Below are 20,446 nucleotides of genomic sequence, written 5' to 3'. Positions count from 1 at the left end.
TAACAAACATGATTTTACAATCAGTTCCCTCCTACCCAGACATGATTATACAATTAGTTCCCAACTACCCAGACATGATTTTACAATCATTTCCCTCCTAATAGACATGATTTTACAATCAGTTCCCAACTACCCAGATTTGATTTTACAATCAGTTCCCTTCTACACGGACATGATTTTACAATCAGTTCCCTCATACCAGACATGATTTTACAATCAGTTCCCTCCTAATAGACATGATTTTACAATCAGTTCCCTCCTACCAGACATGATTTTACAATCAGTTCCCTTCTACACAGACATGATTTTACAATCAGTTCCCTCATACCAGACATGATTTTACAATCAGTTCCCTTCTACACAGACATGATTTTACAATCAGTTCCCTTCTACACAGACATGATTTTACAATCAGTTCCCTCATACCAGACATGATTTTACAATCAGTTCCCTCCTACCCAGACATGATTTTACAATCAGTTCCCTCCTAAAAGACATGATTTTACAATCAGTTCCCTTCTACACAGACATGATTTTACAATCAGTTCCCTCATACCAGACATGATTTTACAATCAGTTCCCTCCTAATAGACATGATTTTACAATCAGTTCCCTCCTAACAGACATGATTTTACAATCAGCTCCCTCCTAACAGACATGATTTTACAATCAGTTCCCTCCTACCCAGACATGATTTTACAATCAGTTCCCTCCTAACAGACATGATTTTACAATCAGTTCCCTCCTAATAGACATGATTTTACAATCAGTTCCCTCCTACCCAGACATGATTTTACAATCAGCTCCCTCCTAACAGACATGATTTTACAATCAGCTCCCTCCTAACAGACATCATTTTACAATTAGTTCCCTTCTACCCAGACATGATTTTACAATCAGTTCCCTCATTCCAGACATGATTTTACAATCAGTTCCCTTCTACACAGACATGATTTTACAATCAGTTCCCTCATACCAGACATGATTTTACAATCAGTTCCCTCCTAATAGACATGATTTTACAATCAGTTCCCTCATACCAGACATGATTTTACAATCAGTTCCCTTCTACCCAGACATGATTTTACAATCAGTTCCCTCATACCAGACATGATTTTACAATCAGTTCCCTCCAAATAGACATGATTTTACAATCAGTTCCCTCCTACCCAGACATGATTTTACAATCAGTTCCCTCCTAACAGACATGATTTTACAATCAGTTCCCTCCTACCCAGACATGATTTTACAATCAGTTCCCTCCAAATAGACATGATTTTACAATCAGTTCCCAACTACCCAGACATGATTTTACAATCAGTTCCCAACTACCCAGACATGATTTTACAATCAGTTCCCTCCTAACAGACATGATTTTACAATCAGTTCCCTCCTACCCAGACATGATTTTACAATCAGTTCCCTCCTAACAGACATGATTTTACAATCAGTTCCCTCCTAACAGACATGATTTTACAATCAGTTCCCTCCTACCCAGACATGATTTTACAATCAGTTCCCTCCTACCCAGACATGATTTTACAATCAGTTCCCAACTACCCACACATGATTTTACAATCAGTTCCCTCATACCAGACATGATTTTACAATCAGTTCCCTCCTAACAGACATGATTTTACAATCAGTTCCCTCCTACCCAGACATGATTTTACAATCAGTTCCCTCCTAACAGACATGATTTTACAATCAGTTCCCTCCTACCCAGACATGATTTTACAATCAGTTCCCTCCAAATAGACATGATTTTACAATCAGTTCCCAACTACCCAGACATGATTTTACAATCAGTTCCCAACTACCCAGACATGATTTTACAATCAGTTCCCTCCTAACAGACATGATTTTACAATCAGTTCCCTCCTACCCAGACATGATTTTACAATCAGTTCCCTCCTAACAGACATGATTTTACAATCAGTTCCCTCCTAACAGACATGATTTTACAATCAGTTCCCTCCTACCCAGACATGATTTTACAATCAGTTCCCTCCTACCCAGACATGATTTTACAATCAGTTCCCTCCTACCCAGACATGATTTTACAATCAGTTCCCAACTACCCAGACATGATTTTACAATCAGTTCCCAACTACCCAGACATGATTTTACAATCAGTTCCCAACTACCCAGGCATGATTTTACAATCAGTTCCCTCCTAATAGACATGATTTTACAATCAGTTCCCTCCTACACAGACATGATTATACAATTAGTTCCCTTCTACACGGACATGATTTTACAATCAGTTCCCTCATACCAGACATGATTTTACAATCAGTTCCCTCCTACCCAGGCATGATTTTACAATCAGTTCACTCCTACCAGACATGATTTTACAATCAGTTCCCTCATACCAGACATGATTTTACAATCAGTTCCCTCCTAACAGACATGATTTTACAATCAGTTCCCTCCTACCCAGACATGATTTTACAATCAGTTCCCTCCTACCCAGACATGATTTTACAATCAGTTCCCAACTACCCAGACATGATTTTACAATCAGTTCCCAACTACCCAGACATGATTTTACAATCAGTTCCCAACTACCCAGGCATGATTTTACAATCAGTTCCCTCCTAATAGACATGATTTTACAATCAGTTCCCTCCTACACAGACATGATTATACAATTAGTTCCCTTCTACACGGACATGATTTTACAATCAGTTCCCTCATACCAGACATGATTTTACAATCAGTTCCCTCCTACCCAGGCATGATTTTACAATCAGTTCACTCCTACCAGACATGATTTTACAATCAGTTCCCTCATACCAGACATGATTTTACAATCAGTTCCCTCCTAACAAACATGATTTTACAATCAGTTCACTCCTACCCAGACATGATTATACAATTAGTTCCCAACTACCCAGACATGATTTTACAATCAGTACCCTCCTAATAGACATGATTTTACAATCAGTTCCCAACTACCCAGATTTGATTTTACAATCAGTTCCCTTCTACACAGACATGATTTTACAATCAGTTCCCTCCTAATAGACATGATTTTACAATCAGTTCCCTCCTAATAGACATGATTTTACAATCAGTTCCCTCCTACCAGACATGATTTTACAATCAGTTCCCTTCTACACAGACATGATTTTACAATCAGTTCCCTCATACCAGACATGATTTTACAATCAGTTCCCTTCTACACAGACATGATTTTACAATCAGTTCCCTTCTACACAGACATGATTTTACAATCAGTTCCCTCATACCAGGCATGATTTTACAATCAGTTCCCTCCTACCCAGACATGATTTTACAATCAGTTCCCTCCTAATAGACATGATTTTACAATCAGTTCCCTTCTACACAGACATGATTTTACAATCAGTTCCCTCATACCAGACATGATTTTACAATCAGTTCCCTCCTAATAGACATGATTTTACAATCAGTTCCCTCCTAATAGACATGATTTTACAATCAGTTCCCTCCTACACAGACATGATTTTACAATCAGTTCCCTCCTACCCAGACATGATTTTACAATCAGTTCCCTCCTAACAAACATGATTTTACAATCAGTTCCCTCCTACCCAGACATGATTATACAATTAGTTCCCAACTACCCAGACATGATTTTACAATCATTTCCCTCCTAATAGACATGATTTTACAATCAGTTCCCAACTACCCAGATTTGATTTTACAATCAGTTCCCTTCTACACGGACATGATTTTACAATCAGTTCCCTCATACCAGACATGATTTTACAATCAGTTCCCTCCTAATAGACATGATTTTACAATCAGTTCCCTCCTACCAGACATGATTTTACAATCAGTTCCCTTCTACACAGACATGATTTTACAATCAGTTCCCTCCTAATAGACATAATTTTACAATCAGTTCCCTCCTAATAGACATGATTTTACAATCAGTTCCCTCCTACCAGACATGATTTTACAATCAGTTCCCTTCTACACAGACATGATTTTACAATCAGTTCCCTCATACCAGACATGATTTTACAATCAGTTCCCTTCTACACAGACATGATTTTACAATCAGTTCCCTTCTACACAGACATGATTTTACAATCAGTTCCCTCATACCAGGCATGATTTTACAATCAGTTCCCTCCTACCCAGACATGATTTTACAATCAGTTCCCTCCTAATAGACATGATTTTACAATCAGTTCCCTTCTACACAGACATGATTTTACAATCAGTTCCCTTCTACACAGACATGATTTTACAATCAGTTCCCTCATACCAGACATGATTTTACAATCAGTTCCCTCCTAATAGACATGATTTTACAATCAGTTCCCTCCTAATAGACATGATTTTACAATCAGTTCCCTCCTACACAGACATGATTTTACAATCAGTTCCCTCCTACCCAGACATGATTTTACAATCAGTTCCCTCCTAACAAACATGATTTTACAATCAGTTCCCTCCTACCCAGACATGATTATACAATTAGTTCCCAACTACCCAGACATGATTTTACAATCATTTCCCTCCTAATAGACATGATTTTACAATCAGTTCCCAACTACCCAGATTTGATTTTACAATCAGTTCCCTTCTACACGGACATGATTTTACAATCAGTTCCCTCATACCAGACATGATTTTACAATCAGTTCCCTCCTAATAGACATGATTTTACAATCAGTTCCCTCCTACCAGACATGATTTTACAATCAGTTCCCTTCTACACAGACATGATTTTACAATCAGTTCCCTCATACCAGACATGATTTTACAATCAGTTCCCTCCTAATAGACATGATTTTACAATCAGTTCCCTCCTAACAGACATGATTTTACAATGAGCTCCCTCCTAACAGACATGATTTTACAATCAGTTCCCTCCTACCCAGACATGATTTTACAATCAGTTCCCTCCTAACAGACATGATTTTACAATCAGTTCCCTCCTAATAGACATGATTTTACAATCAGTTCCCTTCTACCCAGACATGATTTTACAATCAGTTCCCTCCTAACAGACATGATTTTACAATCAGCTCCCTCCTAACAGACATCATTTTACAATTAGTTCCCTTCTACCCAGACATGATTTTACAATCAGTTCCCTCATTCCAGACATGATTTTACAATCAGTTCCCTTCTACACAGACATGATTTTACAATCAGTTCCCTCATACCAGACATGATTTTACAATCAGTTCCCTCCTAATAGACATGATTTTACAATCAGTTCCCTCATACCAGACATGATTTTACAATCAGTTCCCTTCTACACAGACATGATTTTACAATCAGTTCCCTCCAAATAGACATGATTTTACAATCAGTTCCCAACTACCCAGACATGATTTTACAATCAGTTCCCAACTACCCAGACATGATTTTACAATCAGTTCCCTCCTAACAGACATGATTTTACAATCAGTTCCCTCCTACCCAGACATGATTTTACAATCAGTTCCCTCCTAACAGACATGATTTTACAATCAGTTCCCTCCTAACAGACATGATTTTACAATCAGTTCCCTCCTACCCAGACATGATTTTACAATCAGTTCCCTCCTACCCAGACATGATTTTACAATCAGTTCCCAACTACCCACACATGATTTTACAATCAGTTCCCTCCTAACAGACATGATTTTACAATCAGTTCCCTCCTACCCAGACATGATTTTACAATCAGTTCCCTCCTACCCAGACATGATTTTACAATCAGTTCCCAACTACCCACACATGATTTTACAATCAGTTCCCTCCTACACGGACATGATTTTACAATCAGTTCCCTCATACCAGACATGATTTTACAATCAGTTCCCTCCTACCCAGGCATGATTTTACAATCAGTTCACTCCTACCAGACATGATTTTACAATCAGTTCCCTCATACCAGACATGATTTTACAATCAGTTCCCTCCTAACAAACATGATTTTACAATCAGTTCACTCCTACCCAGACATGATTATACAATTAGTTCCCAACTACCCAGACATGATTTTACAATCAGTACCCTCCTAATAGACATGATTTTACAATCAGTTCCCAACTACCCAGATTTGATTTTACAATCAGTTCCCTTCTACACAGACATGATTTTACAATCAGTTCCCTCCTAATAGACATGATTTTACAATCAGTTCCCTCCTAATAGACATGATTTTACAATCAGTTCCCTCCTACCAGACATGATTTTACAATCAGTTCCCTTCTACACAGACATGATTTTACAATCAGTTCCCTCATACCAGACATGATTTTACAATCAGTTCCCTTCTACACAGACATGATTTTACAATCAGTTCCCTTCTACACAGACATGATTTTACAATCAGTTCCCTCATACCAGACATGATTTTACAATCAGTTCCCTCCTACCCAGACATGATTTTACAATCAGTTCCCTCCTAATAGACATGATTTTACAATCAGTTCCCTTCTACACAGACATGATTTTACAATCAGTTCCCTCATACCAGACATGATTTTACAATCAGTTCCCTCCTAATAGACATGATTTTACAATCAGTTCCCTCCTAATAGACATGATTTTACAATCAGTTCCCTCCTACACAGACATGATTTTACAATCAGTTCCCTCCTACCCAGACATGATTTTACAATCAGTTCCCTCCTAACAAACATGATTTTACAATCAGTTCCCTCCTACCCAGACATGATTATACAATTAGTTCCAAACTACCCAGACATGATTTTACAATCATTTCCCTCCTAATAGACATGATTTTACAATCAGTTCCCAACTACCCAGATTTGATTTTACAATCAGTTCCCTTCTACACGGACATGATTTTACAATCAGTTCCCTCATACCAGACATGATTTCACAATCAGTTCCCTTCTACACAGACATGATTTTACAATCAGTTCCCTCCTAACAGACATGATTTTACAATCAGTTCCCTCCTACCAGACATGATTTTACAATCAGTTCCCTCATACCAGACATGATTTTACAATCAGTTCCCTTCTACACAGACATGATTTTACAATCAGTTCCCTCATACCAGACATGATTTTACAATCAGTTCCCTCCTAATAGACATGATTTTACAATCAGTTCCCTCCTACCCAGACATGATTTTACAATCAGTTCCCTCCTAACAGACATGATTTTACAATCAGTTCCCTTCTACCCAGACATGATTTTACAATCAGTTCCCTCCTAACAGACATGATTTTACAATCAGTTCCCTTCTACCCAGACATGACTTTACAATCAGTTCCCTTCTTCCCAGACATGATTTTACAATCAGTTCCCTCCTAACAGACATGATTTTACAATCAGCTCCCTCCTAACAGACATGATTTTACAATCAGTTCCCTCCTAATAGACATGATTTTACAATCAGTTCCCTCCTAACAGACATGATTTTACAATCAGTTCCCTTCTACACAGACATGATTTTACAATCAGTTCCCTCCTAACAGACATGATTTTACAATCAGCTCCCTCCTACCCAGACATGATTTTACAATCAGCTCCCTCCTACCCAGGCATGATTTTACAATCAGCTCCCTCCTAACAGACATGATTTTACAATCAGTTCCCTTCTACCCAGACATGATTTTACAATCAGCTCCCTCCTAACAGACATGATTTTACAATCAGTTCCCTTCTACCCAAACATGATTTTACAATCAGTTCCCTTCTACCCAGACATGATTTTACAATCAGTTCCCTCCTAACAGACATGATTTTACAATCAGTTCCCTCATACCAGACATGATTTTACAATCAGTTCCCTCCTACCCAGACATGATTTTACAATCAGTTCCCAACTACCCAGACATGATTTTACAATCAGTTCCCTCCTACCCAGACATGATTTTACAATCAGTTCCCTCTTAATAGACATGATTTTACAATCAGTTCCCTTCTACACAGACATGATTTTACAATCAGCTCCCTCCTAACAGACATGATTTTACAATCAGTTCCCTCCTACCCAGACATGATTTTACAATCAGTTCCCTTCTACACAGACATGATTTTACAATCAGTTCCCTCCTACCCAGACATGATTTTACAATCAGTTCCCTCCTACCCAGACATGATTTTACAATCAGTTCCCTCCTAACAGACATGATTTTACAATCAGTTCCCTCCTAACAGACATGATTTTACAATCAGTTCCCTTCTACCCAGACATGATTTTACAATCAGTTCCCTCCTAACAGACATGATTTTACAATCAGCTCCCTCCTAACAGACATGATTTTACAATCAGTTCCCTTCTACACAGACATGATTTTACAATCAGTTCCCTCCTAACAGACATGATTTTACAATCAGCTCCCTCCTACCCAGACATGATTTTACAATCAGTTCCCTTCTACACAGACATGATTTTACAATCAGTTCCCTCATACCAGACATGATTTTACAATCAGTTCCCTCCTAATAGACATGATTTTACAATCAGTTCCCTCCTACACAGACATGATTTTACAATCAGTTCCCTCCTAACAGACATGATTTTACAATCAGTTCCCTCCTACCCAGACATGATTTTACAATCAGTTCCCTCATACCCAGACATCATGACCAGAAATCTCATGATGTTAAAAACAATGTAAAGATTTTTAGTGGTATCTTTTACTTGTTTTGAAGAGAATTTCAAAATTTCTCTCACTGTATTGCATACAAAGTGTTTGAATTGACAGAACATGGTGAGCCCCACTGAATGTTTCCTGCAACATTTGTGCTATCCTGAAGTGGAAGAGACTGCAGTGGACCTTCGTCAGAGTGCAGTGGTCATCATGTCTCACCTGGACAGGCTGGCTGCCCCCTACCTGCCCCTCAACTCAACACACAAGGTCAAACACTTTTGACTCAAGTCACCTAATCCTACTCCCGTCAACTGTATAACACTAGCCTCAAGCTGTCACCCTAATGTTTGTAGTCCCAGTGTCCAGCTGTCACCCTAAATGTTCTATTTGCTTGTAGTCCCAGTGTCCAGCTGTCACCCTAAATGTTCTATTTGCTTGTAGTCCCAGTGTCCAGCTTTTACCCTAACCTAATGTTCTATTTGCTTGTAGTCCCAGTGTCCAGCTGTTACCCTAACCTAATGTTCTATTTGCTTGTAGTCCCAGTGTCCAGCTGTTACCCTAACCTAATGTTCTATTTGCTTGTAGTCCCAGTGTCCAGCTGTCACCCTAAATGTTCTATTTGCTTGTAGTCCCAGTGTCCAGCAGTCACCCTAACCTAATGTTCTATTTGCTTGTAGTCCCAGTGTCCAGCTGTCACCCTAACCTAATGTTCTATTTGCTTGTAGTCCCAGTGTCCAGCTGTCACCCTAAATGTTCTATTTGCTTGTAGTCCCAGTGTCCAGCTGTCACCCTAAATGTTCTATTTGCTTGTAGTCCCAGTGTCCAGCTGTCACCCTAAATGTTCTATTTGCTTGTAGTCCCAGTGTCCAGCTGTCACCCTAACCCAGGGGTCTCCAAACTTTTCAGTCCGAGGGCCGCATTAACTATCAAATTTCAGCTCGGGGGCCAGTTTCTTCCAGGCATGTCTTTTATTTTTCTGGGCAAAGTTCCTCAGCCTTCACCAACAAACGATTTTTCCGTGGACAAAAATATATCCGCGGGCCGGATGAGAGGACTTCGCGGGCCGCATCCGGCCCGCGGGCCGTAGTTTGGAGACCCCTGCCCTAACCTAATGTTCTATTTGCTTGTAGTCCCAGTGTCCAGCAGTCACCCTAAATGTTCTATTTGCTTGTAGTCCCAGTGTCCAGCTGTTACCCTAAATGTTCTATTTGCTTGTAGTCCCAGTGTCCAGCAGTCACCCTAACCTAATGTTCTATTTGCTTGTAGTCCCAGTGTCCAGCTGTCACCCTAACCTAATGTTCTATTTGCTTGTAGTCCCAGTGTCCAGCTGTCACCCTAAATGTTCTATTTGCTTGTAGTCCCAGTGTCCAGCTGTCACCCTAACCTAATGTTCTATTTGCTTGTAGTCCCAGTGTCCAGCTGTCACACTAACCTAATGTTCTGTTTGCTTGTAGTCCCAGTGTCCAGCTGTCACCCTAAATGTTCCATTTGCTTGTAGTCCCAGTGTCCAGCTGTCACCCTAAATGTTCTATTTGCTTGTAGTCCCAGTGTCCAGCTGTCACACTAACCTAATGTTCTGTTTGCTTGTAGTCCCAGTGTCCAGCTGTCACCCTAAATGTTCCATTTGCTTGTAGTCCCAGTGTCCAGCTGTCACCCTAAATGTTCTATTTGCTTGTAGTCCCAGTGTCCAGCTGTCACCCTAACCTAATGTTCTATTTGCTTGTAGTCCCAGTGTCCAGCTGTCACCCTAACCTAATGTTCTGTTTGCTTGTAGTCCCAGTGTCCAGCTGTCACCCTAAATGTTCCATTTGCTTGTAGTCCCAGTGTCCAGCTGTCACCCTAAATGTTCTATTTGCTTGTAGTCCCAGTGTCCAGCTGTCACCCTAACCTAATGTTCTATTTGCTTGTAGTCCCAGTGTCCAGCTGTCACCCTAAATGTTCTATTTGCTTGTAGTCCCAGTGTCCAGCTGTCACCCTAACCTAATGTTCTATTTGCTTGTAGTCCCAGTGTCCAGCAGTCACTCTAACCTAATGTTCTATTTGCTTGTAGTCCCAGTGTCCAGCTGTCACCCTAACCTAATGTTCTATTTGCTTGTAGTCCCAGTGTCCAGCTGTTACCCTAACCTAATGTTCTATTTGCTTGTAGTCCCAGTGTCCAGCTGTTACCCTAACCTAATGTTCTATTTGCTTGTAGTCCCAGTGTCCAGCTGTTACCCTAACCTAATGTTCTATTTGCTTGTAGTCCCAGTGTCCAGCTGTCACCCTAACCTAATGTTCTATTTGCTTGTAGTCCCAGTGTCCAGCTGTCACCCTAACCTAATGTTCTATTTGCTTGTAGTCCCAGTGTCCAGCTGTCACCCTAACCTAATGTTCTATTTGCTTGTAGTCCCAGTGTCCAGCTGTCACCCTAAATGTTCTATTTGCTTGTAGTCCCAGTGTCCAGCTGTCACCCTAAATGTTCTATTTGCTTGTAGTCCCAGTGTCCAGCTGTCACCCTAACCTAATGTTCTATTTGCTTGTAGTCCCAGTGTCCAGCAGTCACCCTAACCTAATGTTCTATTTGCTTGTAGTCCCAGTGTCCAGCTGTTACCCTAACCTAATGTTCTATTTGCTTGTAGTCCCAGTGTCCAGCTGTCACCCTAAATGTTCTATTTGCTTGTAGTCCCAGTGTCCAGCTGTCACCCTAACCTAATGTTCTATTTGTTTGTAGTCCCAGTGTCCAGCTGTCACCCTAAATGTTCTATTTGCTTGTAGTCCCAGTGTCCAGCTGTCACCCTAATGTTTGGTAGTCCCAGTGTCCAGCTGTCACCCTAATGTTTGTAGTCCCAGTGTCCAGCTGTCACCCTAATGTTTGTAGTCCTAGTGTCCAGCTGTCACCCTAATGTTTGTAGTCCCAGTGTCCAGCTGTCACCCTAATGTTTGGTAGTCCCAGTGTCCAGCTGTCACCCTAACCTAATGTTCTATTTGCTTGTAGTCCCAGTGTCCAGCTGTCACCCTAAATGTTCTATTTGCTTGTAGTCCCAGTGTCCAGCAGTCACCCTAATGTTTGTAGTCCCAGTGTCCAGCTGTCACCCTAATGTTTGTAGTCCCAGTGTCCAGCTGTCACCCTAATGTTTGTAGTCCCAGTGTCCAGCTGTCACCCTAATGTTTGTAGTCCCAGTGTCCAGCTGTCACCCTAACCTAATGTTCTATTTGCTTGTAGTCCCAGTGTCCAGCTGTTACCCTAACCTAATGTTCTATTTGCTTGTAGTCCCAGTGTCCAGCTGTCACCCTAACCTAATGTTCTATTTGCTTGTAGTCCCAGTGTCCAGCTGTCACCCTAAATGTTCTATTTGCTTGTAGTCCCAGTGTCCAGCTGTCACCCTAACCTAATGTTCTATTTGCTTGTAGTCCCAGTGTCCAGCAGTCACCCTAATGTTTGTAGTCCCAGTGTCCAGCTGTCACCCTAAATGTTCTATTTGCTTGTAGTCCCAGTGTCCAGCTGTCACCCTAACCTAATGTTCTATTTGCTTGTAGTCCCAGTGTCCAGCTGTTACCCTAACCTAATGTTCTATTTGCTTGTAGTCCCAGTGTCCAGCTGTCACCCTAACCTAATGTTCTATTTGCTTGTAGTCCCAGTGTCCAGCAGTCACCCTAATGTTTGTAGTCCCAGTGTCCAGCTGTCACCCTAAATGTTCTATTTGCTTGTAGTCCCAGTGTCCAGCTGTTACCCTAACCTAATGTTCTATTTGCTTGTAGTCCCAGTGTCCAGCTGTCACACTAACCTAATGTTCTATTTGCTTGTAGTCCCAGTGTCCAGCTGTCACCCTAAATGTTCTATTTACTTGTAGTCCCAGTGTCCAGCTGTCACCCTAACCTAATGTTCTATTTGCTTGTAGTCCCAGTGTCCAGCAGTCACCCTAAATGTTCTATTTGCTTGTAGTCCCAGTGTCCAGCTGTTACCCTAACCTAATGTTCTATTTGCTTGTAGTCCCAGTGTCCAGCTGTCACACTAACCTAATGTTCTGTTTGCTTGTAGTCCCAGTGTCCAGCTGTCACCCTAAATGTTCTATTTGCTTGTAGTCCCAGTGTCCAGCTGTCACCCTAAATGTTCTATTTGCTTGTAGTCCCAGTGTCCAGCTGTCACCCTAACCTAATGTTCTATTTGTTTGTAGTCCCAGTGTCCAGCTGTCACCCTAAATGTTCTATTTGCTTGTAGTCCCAGTGTCCAGCTGTCACCCTAATGTTTGGTAGTCCCAGTGTCCAGCTGTCACCCTAACCTAATGTTCTATTTGCTTGTAGTCCCAGTGTCCAGCTGTCACACTAACCTAATGTTCTGTTTGCTTGTAGTCCCAGTGTCCAGCTGTCACCCTAAATGTTCCATTTGCTTGTAGTCCCAGTGTCCAGCTGTCACCCTAAATGTTCTATTTGCTTGTAGTCCCAGTGTCCAGCTGTCACCCTAACCTAATGTTCTATTTGCTTGTAGTCCCAGTGTCCAGCTGTCACCCAGGAAATCATTGGCATGGGCTGGTTGTCATGGGCCAACGCCAGCACCATGACACACGTCTTGGAGGTCTTCAATGATCTGGGTGGTGTGCACCAGATAGTCTGTGCTGAAAGGTGTCTCCTGGCCCTCACCAGAACAGGGAGAGTCTACACCATGTACTACAGCTCTGACACACAGGTGCGCGTTATCTTCTATAGTCCTCTTCAGCTCAGTTCTTTTATATATTACTATTTGATACAGAGATTTATAAGTGTGTGGGTTTGTCAGTCCTCCCCCAGCTAGTGTGTGGGTTTGGTGAGTTTATAAATATTGTTGACTATTGTCAGTCCCCCCCCCCCCCAGCTAGTGTGTGGGTTTGGTGAGTTTATAAATATTGTTGACTATTGTCAGTCCCCCCCCCCCCCAGCTAGTGTGTGGGTTTGGTGAGTTTATAAATAATGTTGACTATTGTCAGTCCCCCCAGCTAGTGTGTAGGTTTGGTGAGTTTATAAATATTGTTGACTATTGTCAGTCCCCCCCAGCTAGTGTGTGGGTTTGGTGAGTTTATAAATATTGTTGACTATTGTCAGTCCCCGTCCCCCCCCCCCCCCCCAGCTAGTGTGTGGGTTTGGTGAGTTTATAAATATTGTTGACTATTGTCAGTCCCCCCCAGCTAGTGTGTGGGTTTGGTGAGTTTATAAATATTGTTGACTATTGTCAGTCCCCGTCCCCCCCCCCCCCCCCCCAGCTAGTGTGTGGGTTTGGTGAGTTTATAAATATTGTTGACTATTGTCAGTCCCCCCAGCTAGTGTGTGGGTTTGGTGAGTTTATAAATATTGTTGACTATTGTCAGTCCCCCCCCCCCCAGCTAGTGTGTGGGTTTGGTGAGTTTATAAATATTGTTGACTATTGTCAGTCCTCCCAGCTAGTGTGTGGGTTTGGTGAGTTTATAAATATTGTTGACTATTGTCAGTCCCCCCAGCTAGTGTGTGGGTTTGGTGAGTTTATAAATAGTGTTGACTATTGTCAGTCCCCCCAGCTAGTGTGTGGGTTTGGTGAGTTTATAATATTGTTGACTATTGTCAGTCCCCCCAGCTAGTGTGTGGGTTTGGTGAGTTTATAAATATTGTTGACTATTGTCAGTCCCCCCCCCCCCCAGCTAGTGTGTGGGTTTGGTGAGTTTATAAATATTGTTGACTATTGTCAGTCCCCCCAGCTAGTGTGTGGGTTTGGTGAGTTTATAAATAGTGTTGACTATTGTCAGTCCCCCCAGCTAGTGTGTGGGTTTGGTGAGTTTATAAATATTGTTGACTATTGTCAGTCCCCCCCCCCCCCCCCCCCCAGCTAGTGTGTGGGTTTGGTGAGTTTATAAATATTGTTGACTATTGTCAGTCCCCCCAGCTAGTGTGTGGGTTTGGTGAGTTTATAAATATTGTTGACTATTGTCAGTCCCCCCAGCTAGTGTGTGGGTTTGGTGAGAAGGAAGTTGTCAAGTTAGCAGCCCATGCTGATGGCAAACATTACCTGGCATTGACCAGTGAGGGGGACGTCTACTCCTGGGGAAATGGTGATGGTGGTCGCCTAGGACATGGAGACAACATGTAAGTTTCACATTTCATCAGCGCGTTGTTTGTCTTACATTTGTCCACATCTAGTCTGACATTTCTCTTCATCAGCGCGTTGTTTGTCTTACATTTGTCCACATCAAGTCTGATGCCAGACTATTTGATTGCGCTCTAAAATCCCTTCCATAGTTCAAGAGATGAGCCCACTCTTATCACAGCTCTCTCAGGCAAACATATGGTGCAAGTCTGTGCTGGCAGTACCTACAGTGCTGCCATCTCCTCCAGTGGAGAGCTCTACACTTGGGGGCGGGGCAACTATGGCCGTCTGGGACATGGTTCCAGTGAAGACCAGTGCTATCCAAGTCTAGTTTCTGCCTTGAAAGGTCATCGTGTGGTTGATGTGGCATGTGGCAGTGGGGATGCTCAAACTTTGGCCGTCACTGACACAGGTGCTCATATTCAAGTTCATGTGACATCTTGACAAAATTCAACTTTTGCTTTATGACATCCTGACAGACATGCCTACCATCCCACTAAAAGCGGAATCGTTCCACTTTTTTACAATTTATTTTTATTTTGACTAAATAAAGTAGCAAGAGCGTAGGTTCCTCTTTTTGGCTTCAAACCCCTCTGACTGTTAGTACTTTTGGTTGTCAGGGGTAGGCATGCCTGTCCTGACAAAATTCAATTTTTTTAATTTGACATGACATAATTGTGTTGATGTGACATGACATAATTGTGTTGATGTGACATGACATAGTGTGTTGATGTGACATGCCATAATTGTGTTGATGTGACATGACGTAATTGTGTTGATGTGACATGACATAATTGTGTTGATGTGACATGCCATAATTGTGTTGATGTGACATGCCATAATTGTGTTGATGTGACATGCCATAATTGTGTTGTGACATGCCATAATTGTGTTGATGTGACATGACATAATTGTGTTGATGTGACATGCCATAATTGTGTTGTGACATGCCATAATTGTGTTGATGTGACATGACATAATTGATGGACTGGCCCAAATATTTCAGGTGCGGTGTATTCCTGGGGTGACGGAGACTACGGTAAACTTGGGCGAGGTGGTAGTGATGGCTGCAAGACACCAAAGGTCATAGAAAAATTGATGGGTCAAGATGTGGTCAAAGTTTATTGTGGGGCACAGTTCAGTCTGGCGCTAACCAAATCTGGAAATATTTTTTCATGGTAACTTGTTCTGTTTTCACAACACCATCTACATGGAACACCAAATATTGTTGTGTTCCATAATTTTGTATCAGGTGTTCCATAAATTGTTTGTCAAGTGATTCCATAAATTGTTTGTCAAGTGATTCCATACATTGTTTGTCAAGTGGTTCCATAAATTATTTTTCAAGTGGTTCCAAAAAATTTGTGTCAAGTGGTTTCATAAAATTTGTGTCAAGTGGTTTGATAAAATTTGTGTCAAGTGGTTCCATAAAATTTGTGTCAAGTGGTTCAAGTGGTTCGATAAAATTTGTGTCAAGTGGTTCCATAAAATTTGTGTCCAGTGGTTCCATAAAATTTGTGTCAAATGGTTCCATAAAATTTGTGTCAAGTGGTTCAAGTGGTTCCATAAAATTTGTGTCAAGTGGTTCCATAAAATTTGTGTCTAGGGGTTCCATAAAATTTGTGTCAAGTGGTTCGATAAAATTTGTGTCAAGTGGTTCCATAAAATTTGTGTCAAGTGGTTCCATAAAATTTGTGTCAAGTGGTTCGATAAAATTTGTGTCAAGTGGTTCAAGTGGTTCCATAAAATTTGTGTCAAGTGGTTCGATAAAATTTGTGTCAAGTGGTTCCATAAAATTTGTGTCAAGTGGTTCAAGTGGTTCCATAAAATTTGTGTCAAGTGGTTCCATAAAATTTGTGTCAAGTTGTTCCATAAAATTTGTGTCAAGTGGTTCCATAAAATTTGTGTCAAGTGGTTTCATTTGTTTATCAGGGGAAAAGGTGACAACTTTCGACTGGGCCACGGATGCGAAGAACACATGCGCCACCCTAAACAGATGGAAGGATTGAATGGCAAGAAAGTTGTGAGCCTGGCTATTGGCTCCATGCACTGCTTGGCTGTCACGGAGGATGGGGAGGTCTACTGTTGGGGCAAAAATGACCAGGGTCAGCTGGGGGATGAAAGCCATGCCAATGTGACGGAACCTACCCTTATACATGGGCTGGAGGGGAGGCATATAGTGGGAGCTGCATGTGGTCCATCTCAGGTAGGTGTTAGTTGTGGGGGCCATCTGAGGTAGGTGTTAGTTGTGTGGGCCATCTCAGGTAGGTGTTAGTTGTGGGGGCCATCTCAGGTAGGTGTTAGTTGTGGGGGCCATCTCAGGTAGGTGTTAGTTGTGTGGGCCATCTCAGGTAGGTGTTAGTTGTGGGGGCCATCTCAGGCAGGTGTTAGTTGTGGGGGCCATCTCAGGTAGGTGTTAGTTGTGGGGGCCATCTCAGGTAGGTGTTAGTTGTGGGGGCCATCTCAGGTAGGTGTTGTGTGGGGGCCATCTCAGGTAGGTGTTAGTTGTGTGGGCCATCTCAGGTAGGTGTTAGTTGTGGGGGCCATCTCAGGTAGGTGTTAGTTGTGTGGGCCATCTCAGGTAGGTGTTAGTTGTGGGGGCCATCTCAGGTAGGTGTTAGTTGTGGGGGCCATCTGAGGTAGGTGTTAGTTGTGGGGGCCATCTCAGGTAGGTGTTAGTTGTGTGGGCCATCTCAGGTAGGTGTTGTGTGGGCCATCTCAGGTAGGTGTTAGTTGTGGGGGCCATCTCAGGTAGGTGTTAGTTGTGGGGGCCATCTCAGGTAGGTGTTAGTTGTGGGGGCCATCTCAGGGAGGTGTTAGTTGTGGGGGCCATCTGAGGTAGGTGTTAGTTGTGGGGGCCATCTCAGGTAGGTGTTAGTTGTGGGGGCCATCTCAGGTAGGTGTTAGTTGTGGGGGCCATCTCAGGTAGGTGTTAGTTGTGGGGGCCATCTGAGGTAGGTGTTAGTTGTGGGGGCCATCTGAGGTAGGTGTTAGTTGTGTGGGCCATCTCAGGTAGGTGTTAGTTGTGGGGGCCATCTGAGGTAGGTGTTAGTTGTGGGGGCCATCTGAGGTAGGTGTTAGTTGTGGGGGCCATCTCAGGTAGGTGTTAGTTGTGGGGGCCATCTGAGGTAGGTGTTATTTGTGGGGGCCATCTGAGGTAGGTGTTAGTTGTGTGGGCCATCTCAGGTAGGTGTTAGTTGTGGGGGCCATCTGAGGTAGGTGTTAGTTGTGGGGGCCATCTCAGGTAGGTGTTAGTTGTGTGGGCCATCTCAGGTAGGTGTTAGTTGTGGGGGCCATCTGAGGTAGGTGTTAGTTGTGGGGGCCATCTCAGGTAGGTGTTAGTTGTGGGGGCCATCTCAGGTAGGTGTTAGTTGTGGGGGCCATCTGAGGTAGGTGTTAGTTGTGGGGGCCATCTCAGGTAGGTGTTAGTTGTGTGGGCCATCTCAGGTAGGTGTTGTGTGGGCCATCTCAGGTAGGTGTTAGTTGTGGGGGCCATCTCAGGTAGGTGTTAGTTGTGTGGGCCATCTCAGGTAGGTGTTAGTTGTGGGGGCCATCTCAGGTAGGTGTTAGTTGTGGGGGCCATCTGAGGTAGGTGTTAGTTGTGGGGGCCATCTCAGGTAGGTGTTAGTTGTGGGGGCCATCTCAGGTAGGTGTTAGTTGTGGGGGCCATCTCAGGTAGGTGTTAGTTGTGGGGGCCATCTGAGGTAGGTGTTAGTTGTGGGGGCCATCTGAGGTAGGTGTTAGTTGTGTGGGCCATCTCAGGTAGGTGTTAGTTGTGGGGGCCATCTGAGGTAGGTGTTAGTTGTGGGGGCCATCTGAGGTAGGTGTTAGTTGTGGGGGCCATCTCAGGTAGGTGTTAGTTGTGGGGGCCATCTGAGGTAGGTGTTAGTTGTGGGGGCCATCTGAGGTAGGTGTTAGTTGTGTGGGCCATCTCAGGTAGGTGTTAGTTGTGGGGGCCATCTGAGGTAGGTGTTAGTTGTGGGGGCCATCTGAGGTAGGTGTTAGTTGTGTGGGCCATCTCAGGTAGGTGTTAGTTGTGGGGGCCATCTGAGGTAGGTGTTAGTTGTGGGGGCCATCTCAGGTAGGTGTTAGTTGTGTGGGCCATCTCAGGTAGGTGTTAGTTGTGGGGGCCATCTGAGGTAGGTGTTAGTTGTGGGGGCCATCTCAGGTAGGTGTTAGTTGTGGGGGCCATCTCAGGTAGGTGTTAGTTGTGGGGGCCATCTCAGGTAGGTGTTAGTTGTGGGGGCCATCTCAGGTAGGTGTTAGTTGTGGGGGCAATCTCAGGTAGGTGTTAGTTGTGGGGGCCATCTCAGGTAGGTGTTAGTTGTGGGGGCCATCTCAGGTAGGTGTTAGTTGTGGGGGCCATCTCAGGTAGGTGTTAGTTGTGGGGGCCATCTCAGGTAGGTGTTAGTTGTGGGGGCCATCTGAGGTAGGTGTTAGTTGTGGGGGCCATCTGAGGTAGGTGTTAGTTGTGTGGGCCATCTCAGGTAGGTGTTAGTTGTGGGGGCCATCTGAGGTAGGTGTTAGTTGTGGGGGCCATCTGAGGTAGGTGTTAGTTGTGGGGGCCATCTCAGGTAGGTGTTAGTTGTGGGGGCCATCTGAGGTAGGTGTTAGTTGTGGGGGCCATCTGAGGTAGGTGTTAGTTGTGTGGGCCATCTCAGGTAGGTGTTAGTTGTGGGGGCCATCTGAGGTAGGTGTTAGTTGTGGGGGCCATCTCAGGTAGGTGTTAGTTGTGTGGGCCATCTCAGGTAGGTGTTAGTTGTGGGGGCCATCTGAGGTAGGTGTTAGTTGTGGGGGCCATCTCAGGTAGGTGTTAGTTGTGTGGGCCATCTCAGGTAGGTGTTAGTTGTGGGGGCCATCTCAGGTAGGTGTTAGTTGTGGGGGCCATCTCAGGTAGGTGTTAGTTGTGGGGGCCATCTCAGGTAGGTGTTAGTTGTGGGGGCCATCTCAGGTAGGTGTTAGTTGTGGGGGCCATCTCAGGTAGGTGTTAGTTGTGGGGGCCATCTCAGGTAGGTGTTAGTTGTGGGGGCCATCTCAGGTAGGTGTTAGTTGTGGGGGCCATCTCAGGTAGGTGTTAGTTGTGGGGGCCATCTCAGGTAGGTGTTAGTTGTGTGGGCCATCTCAGGTGTTAGTTGTGGGGGGCCATCTGAGTTTGACGTGAGAGTTGTATGTTGAATGATTGATCTTTCTGTTCCTGTGTTCCCTAGAGTTTCCTGTGGTCCTCCAGTGAGAAGTGGACTGTGGGATCCAGGATTCCATTCATTGTGGACGTCTCTAGAGGCACATTTGAGCAGCTTGACCAGCTGCTGCACGAGGTCTGTGAGGGCATGGATGGACGCAGCGACTGGCCACCTACACAGGATAAAGAGTGTATTGCAGTGGCTGGCCTCAACCTACTCAACCTGCAGGTGGGTCTCCACGCTGCTCATGCTTTCTTGGCTACTGGCAAGTTTATGCAAATCTATATATAATTCTCTACATGGGGACCATGCAAGACACAACCACGTAAGGGCTTAGCCAATCCTACCCTGCTCCCTAGGCATATAGCTACCACCCCCACCCCACCAGTCTGGTGAGCTGTGGTTCACCCCGAATGTTTACAATGTGACGGCTATTAGGGGCAGATAATTTAGCTTTAAATTAATTTGAAATTAAGAAGAGGTAAGAAATTCTGCTTGATATTTTCATTGTTGTCTGTAAACTGTCGTCACAGACTGCTGCTTTCACTGGGGGGGGGGGGGGGGGAGAGGTTAGTGTCGATTTTCACAAATTATGAATCACTGAAAAGTAGAAAATAACTAAATAACTGCGT

The 20,446-nt window shown here is 43.5% G+C and overlaps 1 protein-coding gene across 5 annotated transcripts in view; it reads left to right on the top strand.

Moving 5' to 3' along the window:
• The window catches only part of LOC131941744 (E3 ubiquitin-protein ligase HERC2), a 216,560-nt gene that overhangs the window by 70,183 nt on the left and 125,931 nt on the right, over positions 1-20,446 (top strand). For all 5 annotated transcript variants that reach the window (XM_059301211.1, XM_059301212.1, XM_059301209.1 and 2 more), the window contains 7 exons: positions 8,682-8,834; positions 13,033-13,230; positions 14,482-14,633; positions 14,787-15,046; positions 15,641-15,812; positions 16,567-16,840; positions 19,842-20,042. In XM_059301211.1, the coding sequence (XP_059157194.1) occupies positions 8,682-8,834; positions 13,033-13,230; positions 14,482-14,633; positions 14,787-15,046; positions 15,641-15,812; positions 16,567-16,840; positions 19,842-20,042 (1,410 nt within the window). The remainder of the gene's footprint in view (positions 1-8,681; positions 8,835-13,032; positions 13,231-14,481; positions 14,634-14,786; positions 15,047-15,640; positions 15,813-16,566; positions 16,841-19,841; positions 20,043-20,446) is intronic.

This window comes from Physella acuta, unplaced genomic scaffold, assembly GCF_028476545.2.
Source record: "Physella acuta isolate Inbredline_101_S28 unplaced genomic scaffold, ASM2847654v3 ptg000372l, whole genome shotgun sequence".
NCBI classification, from domain to species: Eukaryota; Metazoa; Mollusca; class Gastropoda; family Physidae; genus Physella; species Physella acuta.
Note: the sequence above shows the minus strand (reverse complement) of the source record. Positions and strands in the feature narration are given on the sequence as shown.